General features: G+C 41.0%; 1 gene segment (V, D, J or C); it reads left to right on the top strand.

Annotated features, from left to right (window-relative positions):
* Window positions 1–1,055: 1,055 nt before the first annotated feature.
* LOC122131771 lies at window positions 1,056–2,412 on the top strand. The segment is given in 3 exon segments: window positions 1,056–1,116; window positions 1,991–2,005; window positions 2,093–2,412. Coding segments are annotated over 3 exon segments (396 nt in total).
* Window positions 2,413–20,411: the final 17,999 nt, after the last annotated feature.

Below are 20,411 nucleotides of genomic sequence, written 5' to 3'. Positions count from 1 at the left end.
ATATTTAGTCTTGTGAAACGCCGTGTCAAATACATTCAACTTGCTCAAAGCAAAATTAAGTTAATTCATTTTGTAGTCATGGCTGGGGTAGGCTATATATTTCCACAGAAAAAAAAGGTGTTCTTTTGCGTTCGCTATTATCCGAGTTTTTTGGAAGAAAAACATCGGTTGTTTGTACTCTTTAGAACAGTTTTAAAGACTGTAATCACTTGTGTTCTTCTCTTCCATCTCTTTCACAAATAATTAAATCGTAGTATAGTATTTTCCCCTGCGTTTGTTTAGGCGAACTGCTTTCCTTTCCGATCAAGCGAGTGGTGCGCGCTCCCGCGAGGGGGTGCATCTGACGCCGGGGGTGCTGAATTGGGTACAACACCGGTATCTGATGGTCTCCTCAGTGAGTACTGCACCAAACGTCACAACAAGAATTATTTCAGCCACCAGAGGGCAGCCGGTGCAAACTAACCCTCCCCTTCAACTCATCATAACACATTGCTGTGCTTGCTGTGTGTAAAGTATGTGCAGAATTAAAATGTATGTGAATTGTTGGACAGATGAAATATTTGAATTCCCCAGGTGTCAAAAAACAGATATTTTATTATATTTGTGAGTTAATACAGTATTTTTATATACAGGAAAGAAGTTCAATTTTTCATACGGCAAAGAAGTTTTCCTTTTAACATGAGTAACCATTAAATTGCTCAGTGTTAAAATCAACTTCTACATCTAAAGTGTATTTCCTCACTGTTGTGGCGTTCTCAATCAGAGAATAAAACGCAGATTTATATTTGTCTACATCTCAGACATGCTATTGATCAAGCACAATGTTTGACACCGCGATGATTACATTTGTGACTGAGATCATTCTCATACTTCTCTGTCTGAAAGGTGAATATGGATGAATGACTCATGATGCCAACCTCTCACAAACTGACCTGCATGTACACTTGGTTTGGTGGCCATTGTTACATTGCCTAAATCAGACAAGCCTCTAGAAAAGGCTTGGAGTGGGCTGCATACATGCAGATGACCTCTATGTAGTACTCAGATGCATACAGATGACCTGTAAGCACTACTCAGATGCTGATAAAGGAGGATTCTCCAGAGATAACCGCAAGAGTCAGGTCTATCTGCAGGTGAACAGCACAAACTGAAGACACAGCAGAGTATTACTGTACCAGAGAGTCACAGCGACAAAAAAGTCTACTTTGCTCAACCAAACCTCAGCAGCCACACAGGCACCATGATACCACAAAATGAGCGTTGAGACATAGATTTAGCTAGTACTCAAACACCAGTTTGAATTATGATTATATGTCAGTAGACATGCCAGTCAGAGAACATTAATCCATATCTGCATAGATACCTGTCCCTTTATTAATCATGGTCCTACACCAAACTGTGCATACAACACGTGTGCATGTGCAGATATGACACCACCTGTGTGACACTACAGAATGGCTCTGATTTACACACAACTATCAAACAACGGCAACATTGTTTTCTCCTGGTAAGGTCAATACAGGATCATATAACACTCACAATATATAGACAGTAGAAAACAAATGGTCTGTTGATAACTAGAATCCCTCCTCAATAACATCCTCTTCAATAGTTTATGAAGCTGTAAGGTTGTACTACAAAGGGACTGTATTAGTCAGGGGTATCTACTTAGAGTCCTTTGAAATATAACGGTCAAAAATTAGCTTTTCATGCATTCCAAGAAGTGTTTGTCATCTCAAATGATAGCACAATCTCCATTTCAGTCTCTCGAGGGCACTTATACCCAAGACTTTCTGCTATTTGTTTATCTGACATCTGACAAGATGTCTCCTCCTACTCTTTCTGTTGAATCCTAATTAGCCATCCCAAGTGGGGAGAGTTCACGCACAAATCAAGAGTGTGGATATATAGCCCATGGGGCACAGACACTGCATACGAGAAAGACGACAACTGTGAAACATGAACATGTTAACTGTGTTTGTCCTAATAGCAATATCTGTTGCAGGTAAGAACCACTCATTTTTATTTCTTTATTTTCTTAAATTGTAGACCATTTTCGAGCTAATCTGATTGATTTTGTCTTTGTCTGCAGATTCTAGTGGTCAGACTCTGACTGAATCTGAGCCTGTAGTTCTTAAACCCGGAGACCCTCACAAACTGACCTGCACGTACTCTGGCTTTAGCAGTGATCCTTGGATGGCTTGGATCAGGCAGGCTCCTGGGAAAGGGCTGGAGTGGCTAGCTCTAATGCAACCCACCACAAGTAGTACTACATACTACGCTCAGTCCATTCAGGGAAGGTTCACAATTTCCAGAGACAACAGCAAGAAGCAGAGTTACCTACAGATGAACAGCCTGAAAACCGAAGACTCTGCTGTGTACTACTGTGCTCGATACCACAGTGAGAGATGAAGCTTAAGTGCAGTACAAAAACACATGCCATGTTTACGGATCAGGGGACAAAGTGTAACTGCAGTTCAGATAGGATCAAAATACATGACCTTTCCTTGTAAAAAATAACAAAAACAAAACTCCACCAATCTTTTGTCTACTGTGACGATACACTTCAACCTTTCATTGAAATAACTCACAAACTCACATCATAACTATTGCATTGAAACATGCCACATCCAGACATCAAACATCACAATAGCTGACTTTCAATGGCACAATGGTGTGACATTAATGTGACATTGCTTACTGAGCCCAAGTACACAATATTAACATCTTTATCCCTTTCATGCCACTTGCATTCCTTTGTCTGAGTGTTTCAGCGGTGCCGTTAAAATAAGCTGTGGTGCTCGTGGAGTGGTGGACTGATAAAAAGAAAATATATATGCAGTTCAGTACATTACTGGTATATACCGTACCGTACAGTCAAAGCCAAAAATCAGACCCCTATTGCCTTCATCAACATGTTGAGACATTATGAAGCCCCGGATCCCCTTGTGAGTGACATCATCGTTTGAGTTCTGCATAGTCATAATCATCAGAGTTTGTTTTCTTACAATGCAAGCTTGAACACACATCCTGAGAGAAACTGCGCACTATAGACTTCTTTAACATCATCAAAATATGCCTCAAAATGTGACGCAAACTCAGTCAGTTTGTATTCTTTATATGGTGATGTTAAGTGTTATGTGAGGTACAAATCGCTTTCTTTCTTTAAATGAGAACCCCATAAGGAGAATTTCCCTCAGTTTGAGGTTAAAACAGACCAGTTGGCAGCTGCATCCTGTGTGTGTGTGTGTGTGTGTGTGTGTGTGTGTGTGTGTGTGTGTGTGTGTGTGTGTGTGTGTGTGTGTGTGTGTGTGTGTGTGTGTGTGTGTGTGTGTGTGTGTGTGTGTGTGTGGGTGTGTGTCTGTGTGTGTCTGTGTGTAGGCTGTTGGAATAACTGAACATCAAAATGGACGATGGTGGGGAGGGTGACATAGGTGTGTTCCAGCCCTCTACACAGTTCTTATTCTAGCATGTCATCGATACACACCTTTCCTTTTCCGCCATCATGCCATGCAAAACCAACAATCTCCTTTACATATATACATCTCTCAAATTAACCAGATCAAACGGGAAGTAACATATCAATAGCTGAACATGAACGTCATAACAGGAATCCTGCTACTGCAGATGCTGACTGGTGAGTACTCCCAAGGTGTCACTAATATGAAATATGTCTATGAATCTATATGGTTCTCTGTCCAAATAGTGGATGAGGATATAATGTGAAAATATCTATTTTAATGATCTTAGTATTTTTTTCTACATTTTCCAGGATTGCAGAGTCAGATATTGTCTGAGTCTGAACCAGCTGTTGTAAAACCTGGTCAATCTCATAAACTGACCTGCACTGCTTCTGGGCTGGACTTTGATAACAAATGGATGGCTTGGATCAGGCAGGCTCCTGGGAAAGGGCTGGAGTTTGTTGCAATCATCGAGTATGATAGTGATAACAAATATTATTCAAACGCTGTTCAAGGAAGATTCATTGTCTCCAGAGACAACAATGTGGACCAGCTGTATCTGCAGATGAACAGTCTGAAGACTGAGGACACGGCTGTGTATTACTGTGCTAGAAGACACACAGTCACAAAAGAGGCTGCCATGCAGTACAAGAAATAACAATCTACTTTTACATTCCAGAGATCTATTTTCCATGAGCTCAAGGGGCCCCTAAGCCAGAGCCTCTGCGTGAAGTCGCTGTTATATATCTCTTATTTGTGGTTGAAAAAGGTGTATTTTGTTAATTTGCTAATGACTTTAATTGAGTGTACCTGTGCTGTGTTAGAAAATGTGCATGTGCGCCAGGGGCGTAACTATAGACAATACAGCCAGCGCGGAAAGTTCGTAGGGAAAGCAGACACTGTTTTCAACTTTTTTTCGAACATGTGAATGTCGAAGTGTCACTAGTTTAAAGCGTTTCAAACATAAAAGTGGTGATGCATGATTTGCTCTTTCAATGGACAGGATAGCCAGCCCATTCAGCCTCTCCTGCCCCATGCTGCTCAGGTAGGTCTTAATCAGTTTCAATTTGGAAAAGAATCACTCGGCTGTTGCCCTGTCACATGTAATGTCAGAAACAATAGCAGGGCAGTGCACCGAAGGTGGATGTTATGGAGTCAACTTTGACCTGTTTACTTTCCCAATACAATAGCCAAAGTATCTAATTCGACCGTTAAATCCAACACATTGTTGGTAAAATATATACGCGTAATGGTGTTTGTGTGTGCGTGCGTCTTTTGCGAGTGCACACTTTTTTTTTCGCGAAGGGGGGGGGCTTTAACATATCCAGGCCCAGGGGCCCGTGGTTTCTTAATCCGTCCATGAATTACAGTAACATGAACATAATTGTATAGCTGCTCACATAAACACCGTGCATTAACATTTTAATGCTGAAGTCCTCAAAATACATCCATCAATATGCATGAAATATCTATCTTAGTAATCTTTATCTTTTCTGTGTAGGTAGAGATTGTGTAAAACCTACAGTATTCAACATCTTATCTGATGGTGCAGTGTTCCTGTGGTTCAACTGGTACAGCAATGGCATGGGTATGATACCCAGGAAGCACACATCCTGCTAGAAATGTATAGATGTACAATACTGTAAGTCATTTTGGATACAGCACCCACTAAATGTATAGATGTACAATACTGTAAGTCATTTTGGATACAGCACCCACTAAATGTATAGATGTAAAATACTGTAAGTCATTTTGGATACAACACTCACTAAATGCCTAAGCTACATAAACATCAACTATCTAGCAACAAGAATAGCAAAGAGCATGCAGAACTGGAACATTGAACTGCTACTTAGATGTTAATGTACTGGGGCTTTTAGTAGCACATCATGCTAGGAAAATGAGAGTTGTGAGAACACTGACATCTATATGATAAGAAGTTTTAGGAGTGGGTATATTTAAACCTTTCACAGTCCCGTTGGGACAGACAGTGCAGACATTATTTTCCTTTATGAAATCCTAATGATGTAAATATCTGTTTGCATCAGTGAACAAGGCCACTCCCTCCTGCACGGGTTATGGCTTATAAATAGCTATTAGTTGGAGGATAGTCTCTTAATTCATATTGTCGAGTCATAACCTCAATATTTTCAGTCTTTTCATTGTAAACACATTTACTGAAGCAATGAAGCTTTTAGGTGGTGGCATTGTTCTGACTTTCTTTTCATGTGAGTATTATCAACCTCCCTCTTCAAACACAATCGATCTAAAGGGTTCAGAAGACAATTTTTTTTGTCTTTAAGATGTTTACCTATTTAAACTGCAGCAGTCAGACAGTCAGCTATTTCCACACAGAGGTGGAGAAGAGCAGGTTTGATTTAGATCCTCCCTGTTCCACTCCAGTACCAGCCATGCTGCCTGTAATCCTGCTGCTGATACTGTTCAGATCTGCAACCTGTGAGTGAATGATACCCCTATTAGAATGTAGTGTTCAGTCCAGATGAAATTTGACTGTAGAGTAATTAATTTATGACTTGTTATCTTTACTCCTATTTTTGTTTTTGTTTATTCAATCGTGGTTTGTTTTTTCAGTTGTATATGGCCAGTCTCTGACCTCCTCTGGTCCAGTGGTGAAGAGACCTGGAGAGGCAGTCACTCTGTCCTGCTCTGTGTCTGGGTTTTCCATGAGCAGCTACCTCATGTCCTGGATCCGTCAGAAACCAGGAAAGGGACTGGGGTGGATTGGGTATATTGGCACTGGCACAACATTTGCCCAGTCTCTCCAGGGCCAGTTCTCCATCACCAAAGACACCAACACACTGCGCTTACAAGTGAAAAGCCTGAAAGCTGAGGACACAGCTGTTTATTACTGCGCTCGAGACACACAGTCACACATGAGACTACAGAGCTGTACAAAAACAACAAGGCAGTTCTGACTGATTGAAGCACAAATGTTGTTGTGGCCGACACCGCCTCTCCTTGTTGTTCCTTCTTGAGGCAGTCTAGTCTCAACTCTCTCCTCTTCAGCCCCCTCTCTGATAGATTATTTTTCACTAAATCATGGCCGCATAAGACAGCAAAGGAAATTTGAGTGAGTTTGAGGTGAACTTAAATACTCATCTCCACAAAACCCTGTAATGATGGTGCTGTTTTGAAGATTGGATGTTGAAATCACAGTGAAAATGTACATATGAAAGAAAATGAATTAGGGAATATTCATGACTGATCCAAATCTTTAACACACTTAAACTGATAAAAAATCCCTAATATAAACCCCGCTGGTGTGTCTGCATGTCTTCAGTGGTTCCCGGGGTCTGAAGAAGACAGAAGCTAGGCTCCCATCAGTTCAGCTACAGCTTAATCCTGATCCCTGCAGCTCTCCTGCTGCTGCTGCTGCTGCAGCCGCTACCACCTGTGAGGTAGAAGATAAGGCTTTGGTGTCCTGAATATCTCACCTTATCACCTATATGTACTCGAGACCCACAGAAAGATAAAAAGAGCTACTTCTGCATACAAAATCCTGCCCAGTTGTTTAAGTAACACCAACACAAAACCTGACATAAGCTAAATGTCTAATGAAATTATTTTTGACAATAAATACAATATTTATGACATTATTCATAACTGCATAAGAATTTTGCTATGGTTATGCTATATTTGTGGGAGAAAAATAATTTAGTTTAGCATAGTTCCACTTCAAAACACAATGACACTTAACATGCACTGTATTCTTTTAAATATTTGGATTTTGATCATTTCAAATGGTTTCAAGTGAGTGTTTTACCTGAAAACATTTATGAAGGACAATCTCACAAAAAACAAAAGGATTTTTTTTTTTCTTTCATTCATTTGTCCTTTATAAAGCAGAAAAAGCCTAATTTCACCCTTTCATGCAAGCCAAGATCAGGCACACGTATTTACAGATATTTAGCATTACCATACGGCAGGTATGGTGTTCAATTATCTCATGTTTCCAGTCAGGTGCCTTCTGAGTCTGAATCATGCTGGGAGTGAACATCAGATTATACTGGCTAACTCCACCCTCAGCCGCTGACAGGAGGCACTGATGCAAATCAGGAGCTTGATTTTACATTTATATCTACTGATTCTCCACTACATCAGCTATTCGTTGTCTCAGTACTTGTACTCTGTGCAATGACAATAAAGTTGAATCTAATCTAATCTATTCTGCATGGAAAGAAGTACAGCGACTTCCAGCATCAAAGATGAATTTCATACTCTGTGTGATTATAATTGTGGCCGTTTTGACAGGTAAAAATGTTTGAGGAGAGTTTGACAAAAGTACCTTCATTTTATCATTTCAAACTTTTGAGCTGAGAACTTTCTGTTTGTTTCAGGTGGTGAGGCACAGACATTGTCAGAGTCGCCATCTGTTATAATTAAACCTGCAAGCTCTCATAAACTGACCTGCACCTACTCTGGGATAAGTGATAGTTCTGATCTAGCATGGGTACGACAACCTCCAGGAAAAGGGCTGGAATGGGTGTCATATATATCAGCTCCAAGTGGATCAACCCAATCCTACTCAAAAGTTGTTGAAGGAAGGTTCACCATCTCCAGAGACAGCATGAAGCAGGTGTATCTGCAGATGAACAGCCTGAAGACTGAGGACACAGCTGTGTATTACTGTGTTAGAAGAGACACAGTGATAGAAGAGTCTGGAGAGATGAACAAAAACTCACAGTGAAAACAGGGGCACTGAGCTGTGACTGTCCGTTCAAAAACACAGTTTTACAGTCTTATGCCTTGCTTGCCCCACTTTGGACAGCAGGCGGCATCAGAGATGTAGAATACGGGGACATTTCCATGAACTACTCAACACCACACAATGAAACATTCATTAACCGGAAATCAGATGAGTAGTCACCAAGCATATTACATTTCTTTCATTACAGTAAAGCTGCAAGTGAATCAGTTGTAGCTTCATTACATATTTAAATTAGTCAGATAATGTATGCAAGCATAATATCACATTAAGAAGTCAGTCAGTCCATGTGCCTTGACATCTTTTAGTAATAAAGTATTATGTTGAAATTGATTAAAATAAAATATATTCCATGGTAGTACCACAAAACAGAGACCAAAAACAATACCTTAAACAATGATTACAAATCCATTAGGCCTACATTGAGAGAGCACATTCATTTGAACTGATTCTAAGTACAAAGTCTCAGTACAATCTAGGAAGAGAGAATATTATTCTAAATTCTAGATATTCTTCTAAAAGCTTGAAAGTGTAATTTGTGTTAATCACCATTATGTACAGTACAGGTGGGTGAGCTATTCTCTTACATTAATCAGCCTTTGTTCTCATAAGATGGATCATTCAGACATACTATCATGTCAAGGAAGGATGTTTTCTGTCCCTAACTATGTTTCAATATTGCTGAATTGTAGATTAACATTTAAAACAGAATCAAAACAATTGTGATTCTCTGCAGTATGAAAGCATTTAACCCATATGAAGGATGTGACATTCATTTTCATACTAACTCTGAATTCATAGGAGGTAGGAGTCAATAATGTCAAGTCTTTTAGTGATGTGAATGACATTAAATTAATGAATCATTTTTTAATTACAACCTCAAAAAATATAGCATTAACTCGATAATGTCATGTAATGTACGTGTAATCTAATGCATGACACAGAATGATCCACTAATTACTTCATCAACTCTTGTCTCCAGCTCTCTGTCCTCCTCCCTTCCCCTATCCCTCCCTCTCATATAAAACTTCTTGTGTGGCTTCAGCTCTTCAGAAGGTCCTGGACTGTGGAGAACTCAGAAGAGCAGCTCAGCTTTCATCATAACCATGATGACTACATCTCTACTGCTGCTGCTGGCAGTCGTTACCTGTGAACTAAAGACACAAGATCAAATCAGTAAAATCAAAAGAGTAAATCATTATTTCTACCTGTTTCACTAATTCCCTACTATCCTCTTTACAGGTGTTCATGGTATTGAGCTCATCCAGCCAAGTCATATGGATGTGAAACCAGGGGAGTCATTCTCCCTCTCCTGTTAGATTTTAGGGTTTTCAACTAGTCACTGCTACAACTGGATACGCCACTCTGCAGGGAAAACATTGGAATGGATTGGATACATATGTGGTGGTGGAGACAGTAGGATCACAGACTCATTAAAGAGCAAGATCAGTTTCAGAGCAGACACCTCCACTAAAACAGTATTCTTACAAGGCCAGAACTTCCAGACTGAGGACACAGCTGTGTATTACTGTACTAGAGAACCACACCATGACAAACATGCTGCTTCCCCACACAAACATCAGCTGGGCCTCCACTCCAGTAACACTAGCATGTCACAGCAATAACACCATGCAGTCATATTAACTCATGTGAATCATATGAATCTATTTTCCATCTTCAACCAGGTGGGGCATTTAGGACATATTGTAATGCACAATGCTGGTCTAGAGGTCTAGTTATTTCAACAGAATGAAAATATTTTTGTCATGAAGAACATACATACATTCTAGGTATGTGTTGCGATCTAGATATATTTGTTAGTTTGCATAATTATAATTTACATTGAAATAAGATGGAATATATTTAGGGAAAGATATTGTGTTTCTATTGTATTTTGGTTTTGTTAATATCCTGGGTGCGGTTCTGATTGATGTGGGTGTTTAGAGGTCGGGTTCAGAGGTGATGATGAGGTCATCAAAAAGCGCTCGCGCCAGTTGTTGTATTGATTTGCTTTGTAAAACTCCAACGACCGACTGAAGAAATAAAGTTGCCTTAAGAAAGATGGATCCATGTCTGTTTATAGTCAGGTGGCTTAACAACGCGATCGTGACAAGAGTGATAAAAGCATGAAATTTGGCACACAATTAGCTTATATCCTACTAAAAGATATTAGAAGGGGTGCCCAAGTGAAACTGCTCATTTTTTCGTTTTAATGAGATATTAAGTTTTGACCTAAATCAAGATATGCGTTACCTGTGGTCCGATTTTCAAAACGGTTATTTTGCCTAGAAATGCTTACCAAATAAGTAATAAATCAGTTATTTATGCATGTTTGTGTTTTCTTGTTTGTTTTTGATATCCACTAGTTTAAACAAATGTCCCTTTAAGTAGCAAAACAGACAAAAAGACTTGTGCCCGTGCGCGCGCTCATCCAAGATGGCGGGAAAGACGTAATTCTGCTATATCTGTTAAGTAAAACCGTTATTTTACCACCATTTAAAACCATATTTGCATTTGTATCTTTTATATGTATAAGGACTGTAATATTTTATTAAAGATTTGCTTCAACATCATTAAAATAGCACCAACAAAGGCGCATTACAGTACCAGGAGGCTAAGCAGAAAAAGGTAAATTTGGCGCAGATTGAGCGTGTCTTTTCCTACATCAAAACTGATCATATGAGGAATGTGCTGTTATAAATAGCTCTACGATTTGCTCTCTGGACAATCACATTAACACATTGGCTTGCATCTCAACTTTTCTTGAACACATTTGCAACGTGAGCAGCGCTGTTTGCAGGTGCACGTAATCAGCTCTCTCCATACAGTATAGACCCTTTGGGATAGTCATCCAAACCTAATGCTAACATTGCCCTGAAGTGGTGTTATTTTGCAGGCTGGAACGGAAACTGAACTTGTGCGTATTGCAACTGCAGAGACCGTTACATAGCTCTTTGGTTATCCTTGGTGCTCTGTTCCACACGGCAGAACTAGTGGGGGCCTATTTTCGCCAGGCACACTTTCTGTTGTAAACTGAAAGATGCTGATACCAGTTCCGTGAAATGAGGAGACTGATGTCGTGGAGCTGGGATTGTGAGCAATGGACCTCATTCTCGCACATTTTGTTAAGTGTCTTTAATATCTTCAACCTAAGAAAAGATCTCCACCGGTCATGAATGCCTGGAAATGTGTTCTTAAACGGCCAAAGTGTGCACTGATTCTTAAATTGAACGAGCGTTCTCGTTTTCTTTATTTATTTATTTATCACGAAGCCTCGTAGAATCATGACTATAAATGTGAAACGTAATTGTTAATGATACAAATATTCTTGTATTTATTATTATTATTATAATTATTGATGCCTGTAGAATTCATGTGAATGCACTCATCAACGATTTATCACAAATTCAGCCCTTAAGAACATGAGCGCACTCCAATCTGGCCTTGTAGCGCTCGCAAAGAGACGTCTCTAGCCAGTATTCTATCTCAATGATACGATCATAGGAAACAGAAATGCCCATTTGGTATATCTTTTCTATCAATGTCTTACTTCTAGTGGAGCTATGCATATTTAGCCCAACATATAGTGGTAGGGGTGGCTCACGAGATGCTGAAATGCAAGTTTGGCCAGTTTTGGCCAAACATGCCTGGCTTTCAGACTTCTCTTGATCCTCTATGTTGAGACCATAAAGAATGATAGAAACGAGAGACTTTAAGCTTGACGGTTAATATTTTGAATGGCAGTCCATTGGAAAGCACCCAGAAAAAATAAATCCTTTGTGTGCAAAAATGTCTTTCCTTAGCCTACAATTGTTGCAGGCCTCGCTAGAATTTCGGCGTCTTCTGAAAAGTTGTGTTGTTTCAAAGCATCCTTCAATAGCCTGCTTATTGCATCCCGGAAATCTAAAACGGTGTTTCTTCCATCAGTTTGCTCTTAAAGAGTCTCTTTGTAATGTTCTAGCAAGACATTGATTAACCTGGTTTTATTTATAGTTTTCTTAACTCCAATATCTTCAAGCCTCTTGATGTACAACGACAGCTCAGAAAGTTTAAACATATGAGTTCCTTTTTTAATAGCTACATTCTTCTATGTACTCGATAAGCTCGATAAATGCTATTGACTTGTTCATTTTTCATCATCACATTTGTCAATTTATAACAGCACATTCCTCATTAGGGATGGGTATCGTTTGGTTTTTATCCGATACCAGTACATAACCGATACTTTTAAAACGATACCGGTGCCTAAACGGTGCCGGAACCGATACTTTTATAAAAAATAAAAAAATGTTTACGATTGACGACATTTAAGAAAGGCTTTATTGCCAAATATATGAACTGTTTAAAGTAGATTATATATATAAATAAATACAAAACACCTTTTAACTTAAAACTTAAATAATATATGCTGTTAACAAAAGTTTAGACTATACTTAAATAAATACAAATAAATACAAAACACACACACACACACTTTGTACACACACTACAGCTTCAATACTTCAGCAATTATTTTGTTCAATTCAATTTTTTTTCTTCAAATTGAACAATATATTAACTGTTTAAAGTATATTATAAATATAAATACATACAAAACACTTGGCTTCAAACTTTTTAACTTCAAACTATGAACATTATATTAACTGTAAACAACAGTTTATAGTATACTTAAATAAATATAAATAAATACAAAAAACAGCTTCAAACTTCTTTTGCAAAAATATGAGCATATTTGCCTTTTGGAGTCAAAATTGTATTATTTTGTTTGCATTTATTTCATGAAATTTCACCATTTTATGATTTGTTTATACCTATCTTTTCTATCTTGTTTATAGTTAATCTTGTTACTTGAACACACTGTGTACGAGAAAATGTGTACTGCCCCTTTAAGAGACTACCGTAGGTTAAGTATAGCTGTCATCTCCGTTTATTTTTCAGTCTTCGGTTGCTGATCTGCCGTTGACTCTTGCCTTCTCTCCCCTCTTTTCACGCAATTGTTTTGTTGCATTTGCTGCACGTCGCGATGTTTGAATATTTTAGTGCGAAATACAGCCACACTTTTGACCGTTTACCTTTCGGTATTTTCTCTGTTAAAAGGTTGATGGCTAGTTCTGTTTGTGCTTGCTCTGAAATGCTGCATGCTCTTCACTGTCATAAGACTGTTGCTATGAAAACACCAATGAGCGTGAGCGACACAGGACAAAGTTTACATTGGGAGCTGGGGCAGTTTTACATGTGCCCCGCGGAATCTGCCTAGCAACCGTTTTCAATTGGCTCAGGCACCGAAATGAAGCACCGAAATCTGCGTTGCATTTCGGTCCAGGTAGGTACCGGTTGTATTGGAACCGGTTCCATATTGGTACCGGTTCTCGGTACCCAACCCTATTCCTCATATGATCAGTTGTGATGTAGGAAAAGACACGCTCAATCTGCTCCAATTTTACCGTTTTTCTGCAGTAGCCTACTGGTACTGTAATGCGCCTTTGTTGGTGCTATTTTAATGATGTTGAAGCAAATCTTTAATAAAATATTACTGTCCTTATACATATAAAAGATACAAATGCAAATATGGTTTTAAATGGTGGTAAAATAACGGTTTTACCTAACAGATATAGCAGAATTACGTCTTTCCCGCCATCTTGGATGAGCGCGCGCACGGGCACAAGTCTTTTTGTCTGTTTTGCTACTTAAAGGGACATTTGTTTAAACTAGTGGATATCAAAAACAAACACGAAAACACAAACATGCATAAATAACTGATTTATTACTTATTTGGTAAGCATTTCTAGGCAAAATAACCGTTTTGAAAATCGGACCACAGGTAACGCATATCTTGATTTAGGTCAAAACTTAATATCTCATTAAAACGAAAAAAATGAGCAGTTTCACTTGGGCACCCCTTCTAATATCTTTTAGTAGGGTATAAGCTAATTGTGTGCCAAATTTCATGCTTTTATCACTCTTGTCACGATCGAGCCTAAATTTTGCATTAAGCCACCTGACTATTAAGGGTGCAACATAAATTGGTGTTTCCGCTCGGTCTGGAGTGTTTTTACCACGAAGCAAGAGCAATGACGAGTGATCCACATTGTAACTGTGATTGGACATTGTAAGCGCTAACGGTAGCTGACCAACATGGACATTGCAAGAGCTAACGCTAGCTGTTAGCTAAGCCTACAGAGACGTCAATTCTGCAGTGCTACAAACAAAACAGTGAGGTAAGAGTTTTCTATCATGTCGAACGTGCAAGAGATGTCGTCTGACTGGGAAAGTACGGTGGCAGAAATAGAAGAAAAGTTACTAACACTGAAAGCACCGGATTTAAATGATGTATGCACAGGACTTAGCCTTACAGTGGATAGACGTGATAAAGATGTACCCCGCAAGTTGAGAAGGCACATTCTGCAATATATAGAAGGGGACGATGTTATTTCAAGAGAAGATAAAGGGCTGTCTCTTTTACTCGAACTAAATGACAAAATTGACGAACTAATAGAGAAATCCGAGGAAATTGATGAATTTTCGCCTAAAAAAGTAGTGGAAGATCACCACCCTGTGGACGAAAATGAAACTGCACCCAGTAATCCCGAAGAACAAAGAGAGAGCGTTTCCACACTGAATGCAACAGCCTCTGTACCTAGTCAAAATGTCTCGTTTGCTCATCCACTGTACAGGAGGGAATTAAAAATAATTGGACAAATTGGAGAACCAAATCAAAAGGATAAATTAACCTACTCAAGTTTGGAAAGACAAATGCAAAGGGCACTGAAAAAAGGATATGATGAAGGAGAAGTTGTCGAAGCTGTAATTCAAGCCATAGCTCCAGGAACTAAACTGAAGAGTTATTTGGAAAGTAGAATTGATTTGACATTGCAAGCTCTCAGGCAAATTCTACGAACTCATTATATTGAAAAGGATGCTACAGAGATTTACCATTCCCTCACCCGTGCAGCTCAGGAGCCTAAAGAAACGCCCATCCAGTTTTTAATGCGAGCCATGGACCTGAGACAACAAATTGCCCTCGCCTCAGAAAGAGTGAAGTCTGGTTTGAAGTACAGTTCAGAACTAATTCAAAATCAATTCCTCCAATCAGTAATGACTGGCCTTTATGATGACACTATTCGAACAGACATAAAGCCATACTTACAAAATCCTAAAGTGACAGAAGTCCTCCTGGAGAAAATGACGGCTGCATACCGTCTTGAAATGGAAAGAAGGAATAAGTTGTCAACTACATCAAAACTAAAGATGATTAGAGTGGCAGCGATTAGTGAGGAAAGTGAGGAAAATGAACATGTGCCCAAACCAAACAAAAACAAAAATGGAGAGACAAACAAACGTGACACACTGATGGAAAAAGTTGACCAAGGTAACAAAGCCATATGTGAGGCTATCCAGAACCTCACCACTCACATTGCAAGCCTTCAGCAGACCCCTCAGGATCAACCAAGGAGAGTGAGTGAGGAGCCAAATACCGAACACAGCCTCAGACCTCAAATAGCAGAAGATGCCGGAAATGTCAACAGTCCAATCCTGATGGAAGGTGTGTTCACTGTTACAAGTGCGGCAGCGTAGAACACTGGGCATCAGGTTGCCGAATGAGAAATGTTACAGCCAACACAAGCAAAATTGAAATTCTGCATTGTCCTGCTGAAAAGATAGAGAAAGCAGAACTGTTCAGCCTAGGAGCACCACTCACTGGTAAACAGCGGCAAACAGCGAAGCTGGTAGGGAAGAGATGTCTAGTTCGAGCCTCTCTAGGAGGAGTTGACACTACAATACTGTGGGACACTGGTTCGCAGGTATCAATAGTGGGAACAAACTGGAAAAGGAAGTACCTGCCAGATGTTGAGGTGAGACCAGTGGCCGAGCTGCTCGAAGACGAACCATTAGAGCTTTCAGCTGCAAATGGAACCGACATACCGTATAAGGGATGGATGAAAATTGAAGTTTCCTTGTCTAAAAATGCTGTGGCTGGAATGAGTGAGAAACCTGTCCTGGTCCCCATCCTGGTTGCCAGCAGTGACATTGAACGCCCCATCATCGGCTTTAATGTAATTGAAGAATTAGCCCTGACCAGCGACACAAATGGAGACGGTATCCCATCAGGTCACATGGTAAAGAGACTGTGCTCAGCACTGGAGGTAGGACACAGAACCGCAAGAGCCGTTTTATCTGTTTTGAAGAAGCAAAAGCCTAAAAGCCAACCCCATTTAGCCAGAGCAGGCAGACAACCAGTGACCATCCCGAAGAACAAAGTGATGGCGGTGCATTGCGCCTGGCAAAACAAGAGTGTGTTGAGTGCATCACATGTACTGTTAGAGCCAAATGTTGAGGCACCATGGCCAACAGGTCTTGTCATCAGAGAACAGTTAATTAAGCTCCCTCCAGAAGATAATAGTAAAATTGAAGTGACTGTGGAAAATATGACTGATAATGATATTGTGCTTTGCAGTCGCACCACACTTGGCCTGTTGCACAGTGTTGATGCCATCTACCCATTGCAGACCAAACCTGCTGAGGAACAGACACCTCAGACATCAGACAGCAGTGCTGCGCAGCAATCAAGTGGAGAGCCACAAGCTGAGCCCTGGGACCCGCCCGTGGACCTGAGCCATCTGTCAGAAGACCAACGGCAGCAGGTACATCAAATGCTCAGGGAAGAATGTAATGTTTTCGCAAAGGATGACTGGGATACAGGGTGCATTAAAGATTTGAAGATGGACATACAGCTAAAAGACAATGTGCCTGTCCAAAGAACATACAATGCAATCCCTAGACATCTTTACCAAGAAGTGAAAACACACATACAGGACCTACTCCACCGAGGCTGGATCCAGAAATCTTGTTCTTCATACTCTTCACCTGTAGTATGTGTCAGGAAGAAAGATGGGAGTCTGCGGCTGTGCATAGACTACAGGCTACTGAATGAGAAAACACTGCCTGACCGTCATCCAATTCCGAGGATACAGGAGATTCTGGAAAATCTGGGAGGCAACTCCTGGTTCACAGTGCTGGACCAAGGGAAGGCTTATCACCAGGGCTTCATAAGTGAGAAAAGCAGACCCTGCACCGCATTCATAACACCATGGGGACTTCATGAATGGGTTAGGATTCCATTTGGGCTTACAAACGTGCCTGGGTCCTTCCAGCGCTACATGGAGGGATGCCTGGGAGACCTCAGAGATGAAGTATGTGTCCCGTACTTAGATGATGTTTTGGTATTTAGCTCCAGCTTTGATCAGCACATCCAAAATGTGAGACAGGTGCTCAAACGACAGCGAGAGTGTGGCATAAAGCTAAGACCAAAGAAATGTGACTTTTTCAAAAGTGAGGTCTGTTATGTGGGTCGAGTAGTTTCTGCAGAGGGATACAAGATGAACCCCAAAGACGTGGAAGCAGTTAAAGAACTGAAGCACGAGACACCTACCACGGTGCGAGAGATGAGAAAGCTAATGGGATTCCTCGGTTATTACAGATCCTATATACCAGACTTCTCTAGGATCGCCAAGCCCCTATATGAACTGTTTGCAAATCCCAAGTCTGAAGTGAAGCAAAGCCAAAAGAAAAAGGGGATTAGCCGCAAGCCTGCTCTGTTGCCACCTTCTCACCCAGTTCATTTCACAGCCATTCACAAAGAGATAGTTAACAGAATTGTCGATCAGCTGACAAACCCACCAGTAATGGCATACCCCGACCTAGAGAAACCCTTTGTGCTTCACGTGGATGCCTCTGAAGATGGCCTAGGTGCAGTGTTGTACCAGCGTCAAGAGGGCGTTCTCAGAGTGATAGCATATGGATCAAGGACCTTGACAGCAGCAGAGAGGAATTACAAGTTGCATTCTGGCAAATTAGAATTCCTGGCGCTGAAATGGGCCATAACAGAGCGGTTTCGTGACTATCTTTTCCACGCACCTCACTTCACTGTATACAGTGACAATAATCCTTTGACGTATGTCACAAAGTCAGCAAAACTCAATGCAGCTGGACACCGCTGGGTGGCAGAGTTAGCGGATTATAGGTTCACATTAAAATACAGGCCTGGAACAGCAAATACAGATGCAGACTTTTTGTCACGCAGACCAAGGCCCATTGAAGAGGTCATCCAAGAATGCACAGAGGAATGCCAACAGGAAGCTATTGAATGCATTGGGAAAGCTCTGGACATAGACAAAGCTGGAGAGTTGAATTGGATATTTGCTGTTACCTGTAATGAAGATGCACTGCCAGAAGGATGCAACATCTCAGAGCCAATTCAGTCTCTTGCAGTAGGGGACATAAGAAAAGCTCAAAATGCAGACCTGGTCATAAGCAGAGTTGTGGCCTTGAAAAAGACGCATACCTACCTGAAACATAAAGACAAGTTGACAGAGGACGAAGCCGTCAGACAGCTTCTCAGGGAGTGGCCTCGTCTACAGATAGATAGAGAGGGCATACTCAGAAGAGAAACTGCGACGAGAAAGCAGCTTGTTGTTCCTGAGTCTCTGAAGCTTGTTGTGTACAAACACCTCCACGAGGAAATGGGACACTTAGGTGCAGATAGGATGGTGGCTCTTGCGAGAGAACGCTTCTTCTGGCCTAAGATGAGACAGGAGATGGAACACTATGTTACACGGGTGTGTCGCTGCATAAAGAGAAAGAAACCTAACAGAATAACCAGAACACCTATACAGAGCATTGTGACTTCTGCACCATTTGAGATGATCTCCATTGACTACGTACACTTAGACAAGTGTAAGGGAGGGGAGGAATACATACTCGTGGTTGTAGATCATTTTACTAAATATGCACAGGCATATGCGACAAGAGACAAGTCTGGGAAGACCGCCGCCAGAAAGCTTTTTGATGACTTTATCATGCGTTTCGGTTTCCCATCCAAGATACACCATGGGAAAAGAGTTTGAAAATAATCTCTTCCGCAAGCTCCAAGACTATTGTGGTATTCGTCACTCCCGCACTTCCCCCTATCATCCTCAAGCCAACCCTGCAGAGCGCTTCAATAGAACGCTGTTGGGTATGCTGCGCACACTTGAGGAGTCTCAGAAGTCGAGGTGGAAAGAGCACCTTAACAAAGTAGTCCATGCCTATAACTCAACGGTGCATGAAGCAACAGGCTTTTCTCCATTTTTCCTTCTCTTTGGCCGTGAACCAACATTACCAGTGGACCTGATGTTCCCCAGGAAAGGAGAAGAGAGAAACCAGTCACAGACTGGCTATGCAGAGAAGTGGAGAGAGGTTATGCAAGAAGCCTATGCCATTGCAATGCAGAATATGAAGAAAAGTGCAAGAAGAGGACAGAAAAACTATAATCAGCGTGCATGGAGTTCTACCCTTGAGCCAGGTGACCATGTCCTGGTGAGAAACCTCACACCCAGAGGCGGCACTGGAAAACTACGTAGCTACTGGGAAGACATGATCCATGTTGTCAAGGGAAGAAAAGGCCCTGATAGTCCAGTGTACATAGTTGAGCCATTGCAAGAAACAGGGAGAAGACGTGTATTACATCGTAACCTTCTCCTGCCATGTACCTACCTGGTGGAAGAGCCAGAGGTCTGCGAACCCAGTCTCAAAGAGATACACAGTGGAAACAAAACAAGAAAGAGAACAAGAAGACAACATGCAGCCAAGCACAATACTTACCCAACAGACACCGACAGTTCCAGTGAAGAGGAGTATCACTTGTTGACAACAGTGAGACATGCTGATCCACCCCTCAACGCAGAGGCAGGAGAGTTCTGTCTAAGGGGTGAGACACCCAGAGACAGGCCTGAGGTGGCGTTCACACCTGAGGAACACCCTGAAGAGGAACATGTGGATGAGAGATATAGCGTGGAGGAAGAAACTGAAGCTCCGGCTGTGGAATCCGAGAATGAACAGAGTGATGCTGAAACATGGAGGGAAAGGCCTAAGAGAGTCCGACAGCCCAGGCGTATCTACACCTATGACCAGCTAGGCCAGCCGACCTTCCAACAGCTGAAAACCTGCCCTGTCAGTGTGAGAATCCCCTCTGGAGCCAGCCGTGACCCGTCCAGCAGATCATCATTCATGTATCCTTTTTGTTATGAATAGACATATATTCACACAGACAATTTAAAGTTAGAGTTTCTTAAATGTTTCTACATGAGTTACAGTTCATGGTGATGTGGTAACTAACTGACACAGATTACAGAGTATAGAAACAGGTTATCTGGACATTTATTTAAGTAATACGTACAGAAAATAGG

Source organism: Clupea harengus, unplaced genomic scaffold (assembly GCF_900700415.2).
Source record: "Clupea harengus unplaced genomic scaffold, Ch_v2.0.2, whole genome shotgun sequence".
Lineage (NCBI taxonomy): Eukaryota > Metazoa > Chordata > Actinopteri > Clupeiformes > Clupeidae > Clupea > Clupea harengus.
This window is presented reverse-complemented; position numbering and strand designations above follow the sequence as displayed.